Consider the following 17,944-nt stretch of genomic DNA (forward strand, 5'->3'; position numbering starts at 1 on the left):
CCTTCCCAGGGACCCTCCCCCCACAATGACCCATGACTGATCGACCAACTGACCCCCCCAGCTAGCCCCAAATGCCTATGAGCCAGCCTTCAGCATGTTCACTACCAGCTTTCTTGGGGGTCCAGCTCAAACTGCTGACCTACAGGCCCTCTAGGACATTTGGGGTTGATCTGCCATCCTGTAGGAGAGAACAGGAAGGACATGACCCAAAGAGGGCTGCAGGTGACTGGGAGTGAGCTGAAGACAAGGCAGCGGGAGACAGAGGTGGCCTGGAGGCCCAAGGGCAATGCTCACAGGAGGGGCTGCTGGGTCCAAAGTTGAGAGGGAGGTGAGAAGCGCCAGGACCTGGTGTCCCCAGAGACCTGTGCAGGAGGCAGTAGAACTGAGCTGACCAGGAGGTGGGAGGGAGGGGAATGGGCAGAGAAAAGGATGAAGTTTTAGAGCTTTTGCTGGGCATGCATTGGAGAAAATCAAAGCCTTCATGAAGTTTTGTGAGCAATGCGTGGAAACAAAACCCTGGCTGGGGGTAGGGGAGTGGGGGGGCACTAGGCAGATCCTGATGACCAGGGCTGGGGCAGCCATGTAACAGGGTGACACAGGGGGAGAAGAGCTCAGTTCAGCCCAGATCCGACGGCACTGGGAGCTGGGTGACCCAGTTCTCCAAATTCTAATCCAGGGTCTGGGGGTGCACAGAAACTCGGAGAGGGGGGAGGAGTCCATTTGCTTTTTCACTTGGGAGATTCTTGAATATGTTGGTGAACATATGGGAGCTGATACAGTAGGGAGGAGAGACTAGATGTGCAGCAGGGGCTGGGTGCAGGCCACGCCCAGGAGAGAGGTGCGGTGGGCTCTTTGACTTGGGCCAGGCTAAGCTGAGAATTCCAGAAACTAAGGACACTTTATCTGCAGTGGGCATGGATGTTTCTGAGGCTTCCCAGGCTGCATTCTTCCTCTGGGATCTCCCACCTCCTTTCTTCATCTTTCATAGGGACATGGGGAGAATGACCAAGATAATTCTGGTGAAGGGAATGTGTGACATGTGGCAGTGGGCTGGAGAAAGGGCTTGAAGTTCCATCGAGGCAGGCAGACGGAAAGGCTGTGGCCACCCAAAGGGACACCATGCCCCTCTTCCCACATGGTCCCTAAGGGATGCTACCGTGCAGCCAGGCCAGCCCCTGTCCATCCCACACTCCACCTACTGGATAGAATCGATGGAGACACCCAGTCTCCTCTTCTTTTTAGTGCATATCCATGTATTAGTTTCACATTTCTTTTTAAATCAAGGTGAAATTCACATAAGCAGAAACCATTCTAAAGTGAGCAATTCAGTGGCATTTAGTACATTCACAATCACCTCTTTCTAGCTCTGAAACATTTTCATCACCCCAAAAGTGAACACTCTGTAGTCCCCCCTCTACCCCCCAGCCACTGGCAACCACTATCTACTTTCTGTCTCTGTGGATTTGCCCGTTACGGATGTTTCCTATAAATGGGGTCACGCAATATGGGACTTTTTGTGTCTGGCTTCTTTAAGTTAGCACAGTGTTTTTTGAGGCTCATCCGTGTTGGATGTGCCATTCCTTTTTTAGGGCTGAACAGTATTCCACTATATGGATAGACCACGTTTTTGTTTATCCATTCATCTGTTATGGAAATTTGGGCTATTTCCACCTTTGGGGTGTTACAAATAATGCTGCTCTGAATGTGACACGGGTGCATGGGTATCTGAGTCCTTGTGTGTATCTGGGGGTGGCATTGCTGGGCCATGTGGTGCTTTCTTCTTTAAGCATGAGTCTGATGAGCTTTCTCTACCAAGGCAGGCAGCTCTGCATACTTTATGTTTCTGAACCTGATAACCCTGAGAGATGATCAGATCTTAGACCGGAGCTACCCAACAGAACTTTCTGTAATGATGGAGACCTTCTATATCTGTTTTGTCCAATGTGGTAGCCACTAGCCATGTGTGGCTAGGGTGGCTGAGAAACTGCACCTTTGCACTTAATTTTAATTAACTGAAAATTAAATAGGCCCTGTGGCTGTATTAGCTCAGCCTTACAAGTGACAAAAGGACTGACTACCCCTTAGAGCACCTCCCACCTCACGCTTTTAAAAATTAATTAATTAATTTATTGGCTGCATTGGGTCTTCCTTGCTGCTCCCGGGCTTTCTCTAGTTGCAGTGAGCAGGGGCTGCTCTTCATTGCGGTGTGCAGGCAGGCTCAGTAGCTGTAGCGCACAGGCTTAGTTGTCCCGCGGCATGTGGGATCTTCCCGGACCTGGGCTTGAACCCGTGTCCCCTGCATTGGCAGGTGGATTCTTAACCACTGTGCCGCCAGGGAGGTCCTCATGCCTCCATCTTAACACTCCAGTTTAGGAATTGAAAATCTGGAGCTCCATGATGATACTTGGAAAACCCAAGCTCCCTGCTCCTGAGAAACTTTTCTTTCTTAAATACCGCGGAAGGGGTTGAAGATATACAATGACCTACATGAATATCAACGCAAAAATCAAATTTAAGCTAGAATTGAAGGCTGTCACTGGAAACATAATGTATACCTCTCCAGAAGGCTCTATAATCTCTTCCATAATTCCTTGCAATTTGTTTCACTAAAATGGGTCCCACTGGGTAATGTGGGTCCTGCTATCTCTACCTACACTGCAGGGGAGTCTGGTGTTTTTTCCATCCACACTGATAGTTCCTATCAATTTTTGGTGCGAATAGTCTTATAGTGCTAGGATATTTTCTAAAGACTAGCAGATATGTGGTTAGCTCCAGATAGTGTCTAGGGAGCCCTGGTTTGAGTACATCTAATTTTAGTAAGATAACTATCTATTGTATAATATTCCTAAATTATTTTACTGGCCTGTATTTATTGTTAAAATAAAAAAATGAATGGAATCACTAAGGATAATGACAGCAGGAATAGACATTTACTGAGCTCTTATACTGTGCTAGAGATTTTTAAACAAGGGGATTAGTATAGATGAACTCATTTAATCCCTTCACCCCATGAAGTAGGTGCCATTAACATTCTCATTTCTCAGTTGACTTTGCAGGAGCATCTCTGGGACACTACAACCCCTATTTATAACAGAATGTGGAATTCAGGAAGTCATCTTCTGAAATATCCACATATATATTACTTAATCTGGTCCTAACAATGTTCACTTTAAATTTACTACATTCACAAACGTAATTTTCCTCATCAAACTCAAGGTACAAATTATTTTATTGACTTTAGCGATCAGTTTAAGGGGATCTCTGATTAACGTTTGACCAACCCAAATTTAACGATTGAAATTCTTTTAAATAATTATTCTATTTACCATGAGATTTCCTTTAAAAACTTACACCTACTTTCGAAATATAATTTGACATTTTCAAATGCTGACAAACCCTTCCCAAGACCTTAGAATTCCCAGTACGTTATACAATTCTGATCGCATGTTCTCTAAAAAACTAAGTCATGCACTCATACATTTTAAAATGGAAATCATGTTTACCTATCAGAACCTCAAGTGGTAAAGTTTCTTTCAAGGTTAAACACTTTCAATACCAGATCAATCTACCAGATTTTCCCTGGGATAAAACAGCTACGTATTTGGTGTCTAAATCTCAGAGTGATGACACTTTCCGGAACCAAAGTAGCTTGTCACCAGTAATAACAAAAACACCTTCAGGATGAGTGGGATTGAAACCCCATGAATTTGATGGTGGCAAAACTCAAAACGGCCGCGTGTCAGACGCCATTCCCCGCACAAAATGAACACTGAGCCCACTGTGCGCCTAGGCGCACCCAAATCATGCCTCGGGGTCGGTTTCCCGCAAGCCCTGCCTTGCGCAGGTTCGCACAGGAACGCGCTCAAAAGGACACAGCCCTCGACCAGTGCGGCTCTTTTCTAGAAGATATGGGTGGCTCTGAAAAGAGCCTTTGGTGTCACGGGGCCCCCGGGGCGCACAGCCGTTTCCGGCCCGCCTCCGCGGCCTCACTTGCCCTTGGCCTTGTGGTGGCTCTCCGTCTTCTTGGGCAGCAACACGGCCTGGATGTTGGGCAGGACGCCGCCCTGCGCGATGGTCACGCGGCCCAACAGCTTGTTGAGCTCTTCGTCGTTGCGGATAGCCAACTGCAGGTGGCGCGGGATAATGCGAGTCTTCTTGTTGTCGCGCGCCGCGTTACCCGCCAGCTCCAGGATCTCAGCCGTCAGGTACTCCAGCACGGCTGCTAGATACACAGGCGCACCAGCACCCACACGCTCAGAGTAGTTACCTTTCCGGAGCAGCCGGTGCACTCGGCCGACAGGAAACTGCAGGCCCGCGCGCGACGAGCGCGACTTCGCTTTCGCGCGCGCCTTGCCTCCCTGTTTGCCTCGGCCGGACATCTCCCAATCAGGCGCGGGGAAAGAAGAAAGCCGAGAAACAGAACCCCAGGCAACGAAGCCGTAATACTCAGGGAGTCCTTATATATGGTCTTGAGGTAGTGGAGCCGGAGCCTCCCAATTGGGTAGCGATAGTGGCCAATCAGAAAAGGAAGCCTCCATCCCCTAATTTGCATGCGCCTTTTCCAGTGATGACGTTGCGCTACGCTTGATCCTATCAGAAACTAGAAGCTCTTGATTCCTCATTTGAATACAGGACGTATAAGTTGAGTTGCTGGAGGTGTGTCGGTTTTTCTGTTTGGAAAGATCTGCCGTAATGCCTGATCCGTCCAAATCAGCTCCGGCACCCAAGAAGGGTTCTAAGAAGGCCGTCACGAAGGCGCAGAAAAAGGATGGCAAAAAGCGAAAGCGCAGTCGGAAGGAGAGTTATTCCATCTACGTGTACAAGGTGTTAAAGCAGGTGCACCCGGACACCGGTATTTCTTCCAAGGCTATGGGTATTATGAACTCGTTCGTCAACGACATCTTCGAGCGTATTGCTAGCGAGGCCTCTCGTTTGGCGCATTACAACAAGCGGTCTACCATCACGTCCCGGGAGGTGCAGACGGCCGTGCGCCTGCTGTTGCCCGGTGAGCTAGCCAAACACGCCGTGTCCGAAGGTACCAAAGCCGTCACGAAGTATACCAGCTCCAAGTGAGGCACGCCCCGGTTCCCGGGAACCCAAAGGCTCTTTTCAGAGCCACCCACAAGATCGAGAAAGGGTTTCGAACACGTGAAGGGTTATGTAAACGCATCCGATGTGTGCTCCTTAGCGGTTCTTTGGTTACTGGGAGGACGTTCTCGTTCTCCCCGCTGTGCGCGCGTGTGTATGGGAGCGGAATGGGAGAATATCTGCTTTTTACGGAGATCGGGTATGGAATGGCGACCCAAAATAACAATGTGGGAGGCAATCAGAAACTGGGTGTCCACCCTCGCCTTCGCTCAAGGTTATTGACGCTTCACTAAACAAAGTAGGAACCCTGAACTCAAGTGTCCTTAGTGTGTGGAGAGTGCCATTCCCGGGGCTTGCGGGCATGGACTCCATGTCTAGTTTTTTGTGTTCGTGTGGTGTGAGCCTGTGGGTAAGGAACGCAGGTCACCTGCCCCCAGTGGGACCTCGTGCCAGTCTCTCCACCTCCGTGTCCCCGATGGGTGAACCCGAAGGACGCAGTTGGTGAGGCCCTGGGGGTTGTCGCGCAGCTCTGGCGGTGGCGCCTGGCGCTGCATCCCTGCCTAAACCAGACACCTTTATCCTAAGGCAATGAACCTTTCCGGGAGGATGTTTGCATGTCTGCATCCTTCAACCGCAGGATGTTTGACAACCGAAAGAAAAACGGAAGCGTGGTGGAACGGAGCGCTCCTTGCACAGGAGCCGGATGTAAAAAGCCGACCCCTGCTGCAGGTAGCTTTAAGGGGGGTAGGGGAGTGGGGAGGAGGGCAATTTAAGAGGAAAAATAACGTTTTTCGAAGCAAATGTAGTTTTCCCACTTAAGCCACGTTATTTTCTGTGACGCACTAGTGACGCAGAACTTTCCCTATTCTCTGATTTCATGGCATTCATTTGGAAAGTGTCATCTTAGTTCAAGGGAAAGCGCTTTGGCATGAAGAGTCTTCACTCTGAAGAAGACATCGCCTACCTTTTTTCTTGCCTTGTTTTTTCTCATCTGTAAGAAGGAGATTTCAAATAATCACTTCCTTGAGCCGTTTTGAGAATTAGATTGAAAAGTCGTGTCATCATCTCAGGCAAGGAACAGACGTTCAGTTAAAGGCTAATAATCATGTTTTTTGTGAAATCATCTCCTTTGGAGATGTCCAAAGGAAGCGGGTTGCATGCCTGGTCCGGCTGGGCGGGCGGAGCTGGGGAGGAAACGTCGCCACCCCCACTGAGTGTCTTCAGCCACGGCTGCTGGAAGCCCATCGCCACCCCCGCCACCCCGCCCGCCCCATTCCTTTTCCTACGTGGGTCCACTCTAAAAGAATTTCTAAAACGTCACACATTTTAAAGTTGGCGTCCAAAACATTTTATGGCTAGTTCAAATAGTTGCAAGGATGCAAATCCCAAGGAAGGACGTTTTACAAAACAAAATGGTCTCACATCAATCTTTTAAAGGTATCTATTGAAACAGCAATTCGATACCATAACCATAGCAACTCATAAAATACACTATTAAATTACTTGTTAACACTGAACGATTTTAGATAATTTTTTCACCTTGAACTCATATCTTCATTCAACTTCTGCCTCAGAATTTCATCCTAATGTAAGATATATATATATATATATATATATATATATTTTTTTTTTTTTTTTTTTTTTTTTTTTCTTTTTGCGGTACACGGGCCCCTCACTGCTGTGGTCTCTCCCGCTGTGCAGCACAGGCTCCGGACGCGCAGGCCCAGCGGCCATGGCTCACGGGCCTAGCCGCTCCGCGGCATGGAGGATCCTCCCGGACCGGGGCACGAACCCATGTCCCCTGCATCGGCAGGCGGACTCTCAACCACTGCGCCACCAGGGAAGCCCAAGATATATATTTTTTACACTGTTTTGTCTATCTCCTTTCTCTACAAAAAAGGATATTGAAATTTTAAAATACTTGTAGGTGACCAGAAGTCAGTGTTTAAAAATCATCTGGACAGTACACAATTGTTTAAACATAAATAAGTTTTGATAGGTATATGTAAAACCGAAAATAAAACTTAAGTGACACCTGCCTCATTTAAAGAGATGGATAGTGGTCCCGCCCTCCCTGCCTCTCCCTCCTTTCCTTTCTGCCTCAATTAGTTTGTGTATCCATGGGCATATATAGTATTATTATGGTTACAATGATAGCAGTGTGCAGCATCATTTCTTTTCCTTTGTTCTCTTTTATAGATACGAGCTCTGAAACAGTATTAAAAAAAATAAATATCTCAACATGGGAATTTTGTCAGAGCAGTTTAACTCATTTCTTTGCCTTCCTAGTTGTAATACAGAAATTAAACAGTGGGGCTTCCCTGGTGACGCAGTGGTTGGGAATCCGCCTGCCAGTGCCAGGGACAAGGGTTCGGGCCCTGGTCCGGGAGGATCCCACATGCCGTGGAGCAACTCAGCCCGGGCACCACAACTACTGAGCCTGTGCTCTAGAGCCCATGAACCACAACTACTGAAGCCCACGTGACAGCTGCTGGAGCCCGCGCCTGGAGCCCGCGCTCCACAACTGGAGAGGACACTGCAGGGTTAGAGGCCCGTGCACCTCAGCGAGGAGTGGCACCCCGCTCACCACAACAGAAGGGAGCCTGCATGCAGCAGCGAAGACCCAACACAGCCAAAGAATAAATAAGTAAATAGATAAGTAAAATAAATCTATTAAAAAAAAGTTAAACAGCGATCTGTCATCAACAAGTCCACACCTTTAATTTTCTCAGTAGATATCTGATTCATATTAAAAACTGCAAAATTCAGTCCTCCACTTTGAAATGGGGACCTGCTGACTGGGTCCAAGCCCTCAGCCTCCTACCAAAGTAGCTTGGGAGTCAGTATCTTAATGAAAACTTCTAGTCACATGAAAGTAGTCTCGCAGATTCACGTGATTCTTTACCTTAATGAGCTTAAACCATAGGTCTAAAAAGTGAAAATTGTCTCCAGCAGAGAATGTGATATATAGTGCTAGCAGTAGGCAAAAGCACTGCTTAGTACCAAAAATAAAAGAAGCAAAATGAAGATTTTACAATAATTTGCAAATACAATTCTTTAAAAAATAAATTTTTCTGCGAATAATGCAAAATATCAATTAATTTCTCAGTTCTGTTGACTTCTTTGGCACACAGAATTAGCTTGAAGTTAAAAAAAAGGCTGCCTCTATTTGCTGAACTGTCCAGTGGAGGTTGTACACACAGCCTCAGGTGCAGACTGGGCTCGATTTAGCCCTCTCCTAGGAGGGGAATCTGTTAAGGAAGAGGCAAGGTGATACAGAGTCCCTGCTATTGAGATTTTATGATTGAAAAAACTGACAGAAATTGTATACAGAAACCATGTCTATCATATTGTTACAACAAAGAAATACACGTTCTGTTAAGTTGAAAGTTAAACTAGGGCAGTTAACCAAGTACTTGAGAGTACATAGAGGCAAGGAGAACTAGAACTCAGCACAATGGAATCATTCTCTGGATCTGAAATAACCAAGGTAAATGCTTAAACTAAGGACCTGGAAGGAACTGGAGGAATTTTGCAGGTATGCAATCTGAAATGTATCAAGGAGACTCCTTTTTCATATCAGAAATCTCAAGTCAAATTTGTTAATTATTATGGAGTAAAGAAAGTATTTTGGAGGGGAAAAACTGTCATTTTAATAAGAAATTACAAATGCAAAACAGTATTTACTGTATAGGAGGTTAAATATTGATTAATGAGTGGCAGGCCCTGGAAATGATGTGTGTGAGTTCCTGAGGGAGGAGTCAGACGGCCATTGTCCACCTGAGGGAACACAGCTGTGAATCCAAATCTCACATAGCATTTTGGCTCTTGGAGACTGAGCTGTTCTCTGAAGGTGTTCTTCATGGTTTGGGAGTCACCGGCACTATGAGATATTTTTTAGAGTGAGAACAGCATGGGCCCAGTAAGGCCTTGCATACCTTAGTTGTTATTAAATGTGTCATGTATTTTGCATATGGTTAACAATTTTTTTTAAAAGTGCTCCGTTTGTTTTATTGAAAAGCTTCTTAAAAGGAGCATAAAGGAGAAGTTACAACAGACATCACAGAATTACAAAGGATCATAAAAGATTACTGTGAACAAGTATACACCAATAAAATGAAAAACCTAGAAGAAATGGATGAATTTCTAGAAATATACAATCTTCCAAGACTGAGTCAGGAAGAAATAGAAAATATGAATAGACCAATCACCAGGATTGAAACTGGATAAGTAAAAAAACAAACAAAGCCTCCCAACAAACAAAAGCCCAGGACCAGACATTTTCACAGGTGAATTCTACCAAACATTTAGAGAAGAGTTAGCACCTATCCTTTTCAAACTATCCCAAAAAATTACAGAGTAAGAAATGCTTCTGAACTCATTCTGAGACCAGCAACACCCTGACACTAAAACCAAAGATATCACAACAAAAGAAAATTACAGGCCAATATCACTTATGAACATAGATGCAAAAATTCCCAACAAAATATTAACAAACTGAATTCAACAAGACATTAAAAAGATCATACACTATGATCAAGTGGGATTTATCCCAGAAATGAAAGGTTGGTTCAATATCTACAGATCAATGTGATACACCATATTAACAAACTGAAGAATTAAAATCATATGATCATCTCAATAGATGCAGCATCCACTTATGATAAAAACTCCCAATAAAGTGTAGGTATAGAGGGAACATACCTCAACAGAATAAAGGCCACAAGCTCACAGCTAACAAACATCATACTCAGCAGTGAAAAGCTGAAAGCATTTCTTCTAAGATCAGGAACAAGAAAAGGATGACCACTCTCACCTTTTTTATTCAACATAGTATTGGAAGTCCTAGTGACAGCAATCAGATAAGAAAAACAAATGAAAGGAGTCCAAATTACAAAGGAAGGAGTAAAAATGTCACTGTTTGCAGATGACATGATACTATACATAGAAAATCATTAAGACACCACTAAAAAAAATACTTGAACTCATCAACGAATTCAGTAAAGTTGCAGGACACAAAATTAATATATAGATATCTGTTGCATTTCTATACACTAACAACAAACTGGCAGAAAAAGAAAAGACTCCCATTCACAATTGCCTCAAAAAGAATAAAATACCTGGAATAAATCTAACCAAAGAGGTAAAAGATCTGTACTTGGAAAACTATAAAACACTGATGAAAGAAATTGAAGATGACACAAACATATGGAAAGATATACTGTGTTCACAGATTGGAAGAATTAATATTGTTAAAATGACCAAACTATCCAAGGCAATCTACAGGTTCAATGCAATCCCTATCAAATTACCAATGGCATTTTTTTCATAGGACTAGAATAAATAATTCTAAAATTTGTATAGAAAGTCAAAAGACCCAGAGAATCCAAAGCCCTGTTGAAAAAAAAAAACAAAGCTGGAGGTATCATAGTCCCTGACTTCAGTTTATGGTACAAAGCTACAGTAATCAAAACAGCATGGTACTGGCACAAAAGCAGGCACATAGGTCAATGGAACTGAATGAATAGAGAGCCCAGAAATGAACCCACATTTATATGGGCAATTAATCTATGACAAAGGAGGCAAGAATATACATTGGGGAAAAGATATCTCACTAAAAATAGACTAAAATAGACTAAAATAAAGACTAAAATAGACTAAAATAGACTAAAATAAATTCAAAATGGATTAAAGACTTAAATGGATTAAGACCTGACACCGTAAAACATCTAGAAGAAAACATAGGTAGTACACTCTTTGACATCAGTCTTAGCAGTATTTTTTTGAATATGTCTCCTCAGGCAAGGGCAACAAAAGCAAAAATAAACAAATGGGACTACATCAAACTAAAAAGCTTTTGAACAGTGAAGGAAACTATCAACAAAATGAAAAGACTGCCTACTGAATGGGAGAAGATGTTTGTAAACAATATATCTGCAATGGATTAATATCCAAAGTATACAAAAAACTCATACAACTCAACATAACCTCCACCCCCAACAACCCAGTTAAAAAATGGGCAGAGGGCTCTAGAGCCCGTAAGCCACAGCTACTGAAGCCCGCACGCCTAGAGCCTGTGCTTTGCAACAAGAGAAGCCACCGCAATGAGAAGCTCATGCACCGCAATGAAGAGTAGCCCCCGCTCGCCACAACTAGAGAAAGCCCATGTGCAGCAACAAAGACCCAATGCAGCCAAAAATGAAATAAACTAAGTAATTTTTAAAAAAGCAAGGTCTTACTGTAGAGCACAGGGAACTATATTCAATATCTTGTGATAAACCCATAATGGAAAAGAATATGAAAAAGAATGTATATATATATGTATAACTTTGCTGTACAGCAGAAATTAACACAATATTGTAAATCAACTATACTTCAACAAAATAAATTAAAAAGGAAAAAAAAAAATGGGCAGAGGCCCTGAATAGATGTTTTTCCAAAGAAGACATAAAGATGGCCAACAGGCACATGAAAAGATGCTCAACATCACTGATCATCAGGGATATGCAAACTGAAACGACAATGAGATATCACCTCAAGCTGTCAGAATTGCTATTATCAAAAAGACAACAAATAACAAGTGTTGATGAGGCTGTGGAGAACAGGGAACCCTCGTACACTCTTGGTAGGAATATAAATTGGTGCAGCCACTACGGAAAACAGAATGGAGTTTCCTCAAAAACATTTAAAATATCAATAGAACTGCCATGTAATACAGAAATTCCACTTCTGAGTATTTAACCAAATAAAACAAAAACATAAATTCAAAAACACCCTGATTTTCATTTCAGCCTTATTTACAACAGCCATGATATGGAGGCAACCTAAGTGTTCATCAGTGGATGAATGGATAAACAAGATGTGGTTTATATATACAATGCAGTATTAGCCATAAAGAAGAATGAAACCTTACCATTTGCAGCAACATGGATGGACCTAGAGGGTATAATGCTAAGTGAAATAAGTCAGACAGAGAAAAGACAAATACTGTATTTCACTTATATGTGGTATGTAGAAAACAAACCAAATGAACAAACATAACCAAATAGAAACGGAGTCATAGATACAGAGAACAAACGGGTGGTTTCCGGGGGGAAGGAGGGTTGGAGGAGGAGAGAAATAGGTGAGGGAGATTGAGAGGTACAAGCTCTTACTTACAAAATAAATGAGTCACAGATATGAAATGTACAGCATAGGGAATATAGTCAGTCAATAATTATATAATATGTTTGTATACTGACAGATGACAACTAGATTATCATGGTGATCATTTTCAAATGTTTAGAAATATGGAATCACTATGTTGTGTACCAGGAATTAACATAGTGCTGTAGGTCAATTACACTTCAAAAACAAGCAAACAAGCTCATAGAAAAACATCAGATTTGTGGTTACCAGAGGCAGGGGTGGGGAGGGGATGGGGAATTGGATGAAGGCAGTCAAAAGGTACAAACTTCCAGTTCCTTAAACTTGTACAATGCTGTATGTCAATTATACCTCAGTAAGACTGAGGAGAAAAAAGCTCTTAAACCGTTTATGAGGCATATGTTAAAAAAGTATACACTTAAAAAAAAAAAAAAAAGTATACACTTTTTTTCGGATAAAAGAATACCAATCTAGTTTGAAGGATTATAGCTGAGTATGAGGGTCTAGACCAGTACCTGTCCTCCTGCTGTTTTGCTATTTCAAACAGGAATAGCGTTAGTGCTTATAAGGAGCTGCTCAAACTCAATGCTGCTTAAATGTTTTGAGCAAAAGCTCATGATGCTTTGCCTTGTAAACGCGGGAAGGACGGCCCCAAAAGTCGCTGCCTAGTCTGTTACAACACCCAGAGCCTCACCCAGTGTCATGTCCAGCACACCCCGGCCTGACCCACGAGGGGGTATGGGTAGAGGAAGAGGTTGGCATTAAGCCTTCTTGAAGGTGATCCGTGCCCCTCACTCGCAGGTCTCTCGCCACACGCAGACAGAAAGGCCTGGACTGGGTTCAACGGCTCAAGCGTCAGGGCTATACCCTCTCAGGCTTCTGGCTGGGGCCTAGACTAACACAGCAGGTCTCTTTTTGGTGAATATGCCATTAAGAAAAGAAGCTTAGCTTTAGTTCAGGAGCGCACTCCATCTCTCCCATAATCCCAACTGAACAGCACTTCACGACCACAACAGGTGGCACGCTCTTTTTCTAAGCACGGAGGCGGCGGTGAAAAGAGCCTTTGCTTTCTGGAGCACAGTGGCCCACCTCACTTGGAGCTGGTGTATTTGACAGTCTTGGTACTTTCTGGCACGGCACACTGCTCATGGGGCTGCAGCAGGTGTGCAACTCTCTGAGCCTCCCTGGACCTACAAGAGCGCTTGTAGCGCGCCAGGCAGCAGGCCTCGCTGAAGCGTGAGCTGTAAAGTGTCCTTGATCCACGAGTTCATGATACCCATTGTCTTAGAAGAGATATCTGTGTTGAGAAGCACCTGCTACAGCACCTTATAGGCGTAGATGGACTAGCTCTCCTTGTGGCCGTGCTAAGCCTCCCTAACTGCCTTCTAGGAGCTCTCCTTGGGCTGCGCCTCTGGCACAAGTGAAGCGGCGGACATCACTATTTATTTTCCTCATATTCAAATGAAGGCTCCAAATCTCTAGAATCGGATTGGACGGCCCGCCCCTCTCTGCCTGGTCCACAAAGAATGTATGTAAACAGCAGATGCCGGCTCTTCTTTCCTATTGGACAATAGCCCAACCAATCCGAAGGCGCGTCTGCTGTGTTCATGGAGTCAGGTTGAGCATTTTTGTTCAATCCCTTTGTTGTAACGGGAGAGGGGTCTTTGTTTAATTGCCGGTCTGGAGCTGGGCAAAAAAATGAAGAAGGTAATAAAAACCCGTTTTAATCCCGTGTCTCTATTTTTTCTGGATGGGAGACAAACGCAAGGGGACATTTCTTCCTTAGCCAAATAGCTAGGGACGGGAAGCTTGTGCTTATTCAGCAGAGGGGTATGGCAGCTTCCAAGTGCCATTCCAATCATTTATTTCCTATCATCCCCGCCCCCGCCCCCCCCCCCCCCCCCCCAGTGGCCAAGGAGATAATTCCTTTCAGAATTCAAGAGTAAATGCGAACGGTTCTTTCGGAAGTACAGAAAATAGTACTGAAAACATACTAAGGTATACTAAGGTACTTATATTGGAAGCAACAGGGCAGATTTTTAACTGGAGGGAGGAAATGAACGAGGACTAGGAAACACTAGTCCTTCATATTGTTGTTATTGTTAATACTGACTAGACAAACCCGTTTGAAGTGACAGCTATATGCTAAGTGTTTGATATGTATGCTCTCATGTGGTCTCCTAATAACTCCAAGGGTAAGATACTATTATTGTTCTCTACTTACCCATTAGAACGTAGGTTGTGGAACCGTTAAAGGATAAACTGAGGTATATTAAAAATTTAAAGAGTTTGAGCAAAAATCGATTAGAATTGGGCAGCATCCAGTCTAGCTAATAGAAAGGAGCTCAGAGGGGCTGTACAAAATGAAAGACTTTTATAGCCAGAGGGAGCAGGAACAAGGAAAATACACTAGGCAAAAAAGCAGGTGTTACTCCAAGGTTACTTCCCTGAAGGGGATGGCAGGGGTCTATGGGGCCGATTACCTAACTAGTGCTGATCAGGCGATTCCTACTGACCCGTTTAAGATGTTCTTTCTAGGAAATAAGTCAAGGCTTGGTTTGGTGATGGGGAGCTGAGCATAAGAGACTCCAGGGTTTCCCTGGTGGCGCAGTAGTTGAGAGTCCGCCTGCCGATGCAGGGGACACGGGTTCGTGCCCCGGTCCGGGTAGATCCCACATGCCGCGGAGCGGCTGGGCCCGTGAGCCATGGCCACTGAGCCTGCGCGTCCGGAGCCTGTGCTCCGCAACGGGAGAGGGCCCGTGTACCGCAAAAAAAAAAAAAAAAAAAAAGAGACTCCATTTGGGGCCTGTCTTGTTTTTATTTTTTTTTTGTTTTTTAATTTTTTTTTGTTTTTTCTGCCTGTCTTGTTTTTAACTGAAGTCACCAGTCCCCAAGTTTACTCCTTATTAAATTAATTCCTGTATACACAAGTATGAATTCACATTTCTCACTTGTTTCAGCACAGGAATACCTGGGGAGCCCATTAGAAATGCAGATGCTTGGGCCCCACCCCAAATGTATTGAGTCCGAATCTGCATTTTAAACAGATTCCTATGCACATCGTAGTTTTTGAAGCACGGTTGTGGAGTTCATTTACCTGGCAACTTTTTTTTTTTTTCCATCCAGAGCATTATCCAAACAGGCTAGGAAACTTAATGGCACCCACAAAAGACAAAGTGGCTCACTGCGTTCAGAGAAGTTAGCGAGGTGCTTTCAAGATACCTACACAAGCATAAGTTTGAAGAAGCCCAAATAGGATCCTATTTGCCTTAGAAGGTTTGGGTGTGAAGAAAGTGGAGGAGAGATGCCAGGGGGCCACTCTTTAGATAGCCTGTGCTTAGCTCCCTACCTGGGGCTAATAATTCACCTCTCTGCCCCTCTACTTCCTCATCTATAAAGTGAGGATGTCAATGCCTACCTAATAGGATTGCTGTGAATGAATGTGTGTCAGGCAGATGGCGAGGTGTGGGCATATATTTAGTGCTCAAGTCCTCCTGACTCCATTTCATCCTTTCCTTCTCAGAAGAGACCCAGCCGCAGCCGGGGCTGCCTCAGCTGAGCTCCCTCTGAGCCATGGACAGCTCCATCACATAACTATGGAGCATAAGTCTTTCTCTTGCCCACTAGAACATGGACTAAGCTGTAATCGCCAGGGCAAGAGATGTGTCTTTCACTTCTAAATCTCCAAGGTGGAACATAGAACTTGGCACATAGCAGAGATACAATCAGTGTTTGTTGAATGAATAAGTGTTTGTTGAATGAATAAGCCGCGTGAGCCGAGGCAGTGCCCCCTGCTTGCAAATGTGTCCTCTGAGGTCCATTGGACATGTTGAGATTGTGTGTCCCCTGGGCTGCTTTGGGTATACTCAGTATTAACTATTTTATCTGTTTACCTTAAAAATATATAGTTGATTTAACAAACGTTTCATTATGATCTAGGTAACAACTTAATGAATACTTAGTTCAATTTAGTGCTCATAACATCCCTTCCACGTATATACTATAACTTCATTTTGCAGATGGGTGACAAAAAGGCAGAAAAAAATACGTCTCAAGTGAAACAGCTGATGAGGTGGGAACCTGGCCCTGGAAGTCAGGCCAGTGGTACCAAGCTCTGCACTGACCACACCTAGATATTTTTGGTTTTGGATATTGAATTTCATTTTGAAGAGGGATGTGATGTGTAGGGAAAAAATATTATCAAAATCAAGATGCATTGCTCTGTGTTTAAATGTAAGTTTCTAGGGAAAAACACCAGTCAGATATCTTAACATTTCTACTGCAGTAGAAAGCTGAAAGTACTGCAGATGAAATTTTACTCAATTCCACAATCTCCAAATCAATTTTTTAAAAATAGTCTTTGAATACAAGGCACCTTAGTAACAACTGTGTGCTTCTGGATCATTTATTCAAACTGTTTTTGTAACCATTATTTTTTTATACCAGAGACTTAATGACCAATGTATATAAATGATTGGTCCCACCCTGACCCCCAGCACCATTAGAAGAGGTCTGAAGCTTGATCTTGCACAGGAGATACACTCAAAACAAAAATCTCTTTCCTTTCGCCTGTAGATCTAGTTGGCACAGACTTCTCTGACTGCAAGCTGCCTTTTATTCTTAAAACTCAGTTAAGGCTCATTGGTGGTAGTTATTGAAGCTGTTAACACGTTTGTAACGTGTTATGTATGGAGAAAAGACTTTCCTTCCACCCTCTTGGGTTCAATAGATGGGTCTATGAAGTAAACTGACAACAGGCAGAGTAACAGGAGAAAAGTTATACAAATTTATTCATTTTTACATATTATGTGCATGGGGGCATTGCAGGGGAAAAAAGTGAATACCCCCAAAAGCGATGAGGTTTGAGACCTTATATACCATCTTAATAGGAAAAGGGGAGAAGTAGTCATCTTAGAGGAGAATAAATGATATTAGGAAAGGTGACTAGGCCTTTAGGAGACTAGACAGGAGATAGTTTGTGACAAAGTCTGTCTGGGTGTGGCATTGACTTTTAGTCTCCTCTCCTGTGATGAATCAATCTTCCTCTGCTGATGAAACTCTCAGGAGGGAATTAATGGCAGTTGAATTCATTTTGAAGAAACTGTTTTTAGGCAGATAAGGGGAGTTCAGAGAAAGTTTTTGCCAGCATTTGCTGTTTTTCAAGTGACTTCAGCCCAAAATAATCAATACGCCAAATGTGGCATATTTTGGGGTGGTATGTCCGGAAGCCCTTCAGTAGCAAAAGTATTTATCCCAGGCATCTGGCATAGAAAATCTGTGACTTGAGGTTTGAGTAGGATATGATTTGGGTATTTTGCGGAACCAGCAACATGATTTCCAGGGCCCAGAGGAAAATGAAAATGTGGGTGCCTTGTGAAAAGCTATTAAGAATTTCAAGATGGACACAACAGAGCACTGAACCAAGCACAGAGTGCTTCTCAGGGCTGCTCTAGTGTCAGCCCAGGTCACTGGACCATGAAGCTGTCTCTGGATGGCCCTTGGCCTGCAGGCCATGCAGCAGTTTGTACAACCCACAGTCCCCTCCCCTCGTCTGGTTGCTGCCAGCCCCTGGAAAACTGGTCCTTGCACTGGGTCCTGGTGAGGTTTCTCGGCTTCCTTGCGGCATAGGAAGGCTTGGAAGAAAACTTGGTGTGGGATAGGAAATGAGCATTCCTTGGAAGGGGTTTGGGTAAGAAGTTGTCTTTCCATG

At 43.9% G+C, this 17,944-nt stretch overlaps 2 protein-coding genes across 2 annotated transcripts; one reads left to right on the top strand and one right to left on the bottom strand.

Moving 5' to 3' along the window:
- Window positions 1–3,280: 3,280 nt before the first annotated feature.
- On the bottom strand, window positions 3,281–4,412 carry H2AC25 (H2A clustered histone 25). The gene has a single exon (XM_060006742.1). It carries the CDS (start codon window positions 4,377–4,379, stop codon window positions 3,987–3,989), a length of 393 nt encoding a protein of 130 aa, XP_059862725.1. The 5' UTR covers window positions 4,380–4,412; the 3' UTR covers window positions 3,281–3,986.
- A 272-nt stretch (window positions 4,413–4,684) lies between these two features.
- H2BC26 (H2B clustered histone 26) lies at window positions 4,685–5,115 on the top strand. The gene has a single exon (XM_060006743.2). It carries the CDS (start codon window positions 4,693–4,695, stop codon window positions 5,071–5,073), a length of 381 nt encoding a protein of 126 aa, XP_059862726.1. The 5' UTR covers window positions 4,685–4,692; the 3' UTR covers window positions 5,074–5,115.
- The last annotated feature ends 12,829 nt before the right edge of the window (window positions 5,116–17,944 follow it).

The sequence above is a fragment of the Delphinus delphis genome, chromosome 3 (assembly GCF_949987515.2).
Source record: "Delphinus delphis chromosome 3, mDelDel1.2, whole genome shotgun sequence".
Lineage (NCBI taxonomy): Eukaryota > Metazoa > Chordata > Mammalia > Artiodactyla > Delphinidae > Delphinus > Delphinus delphis.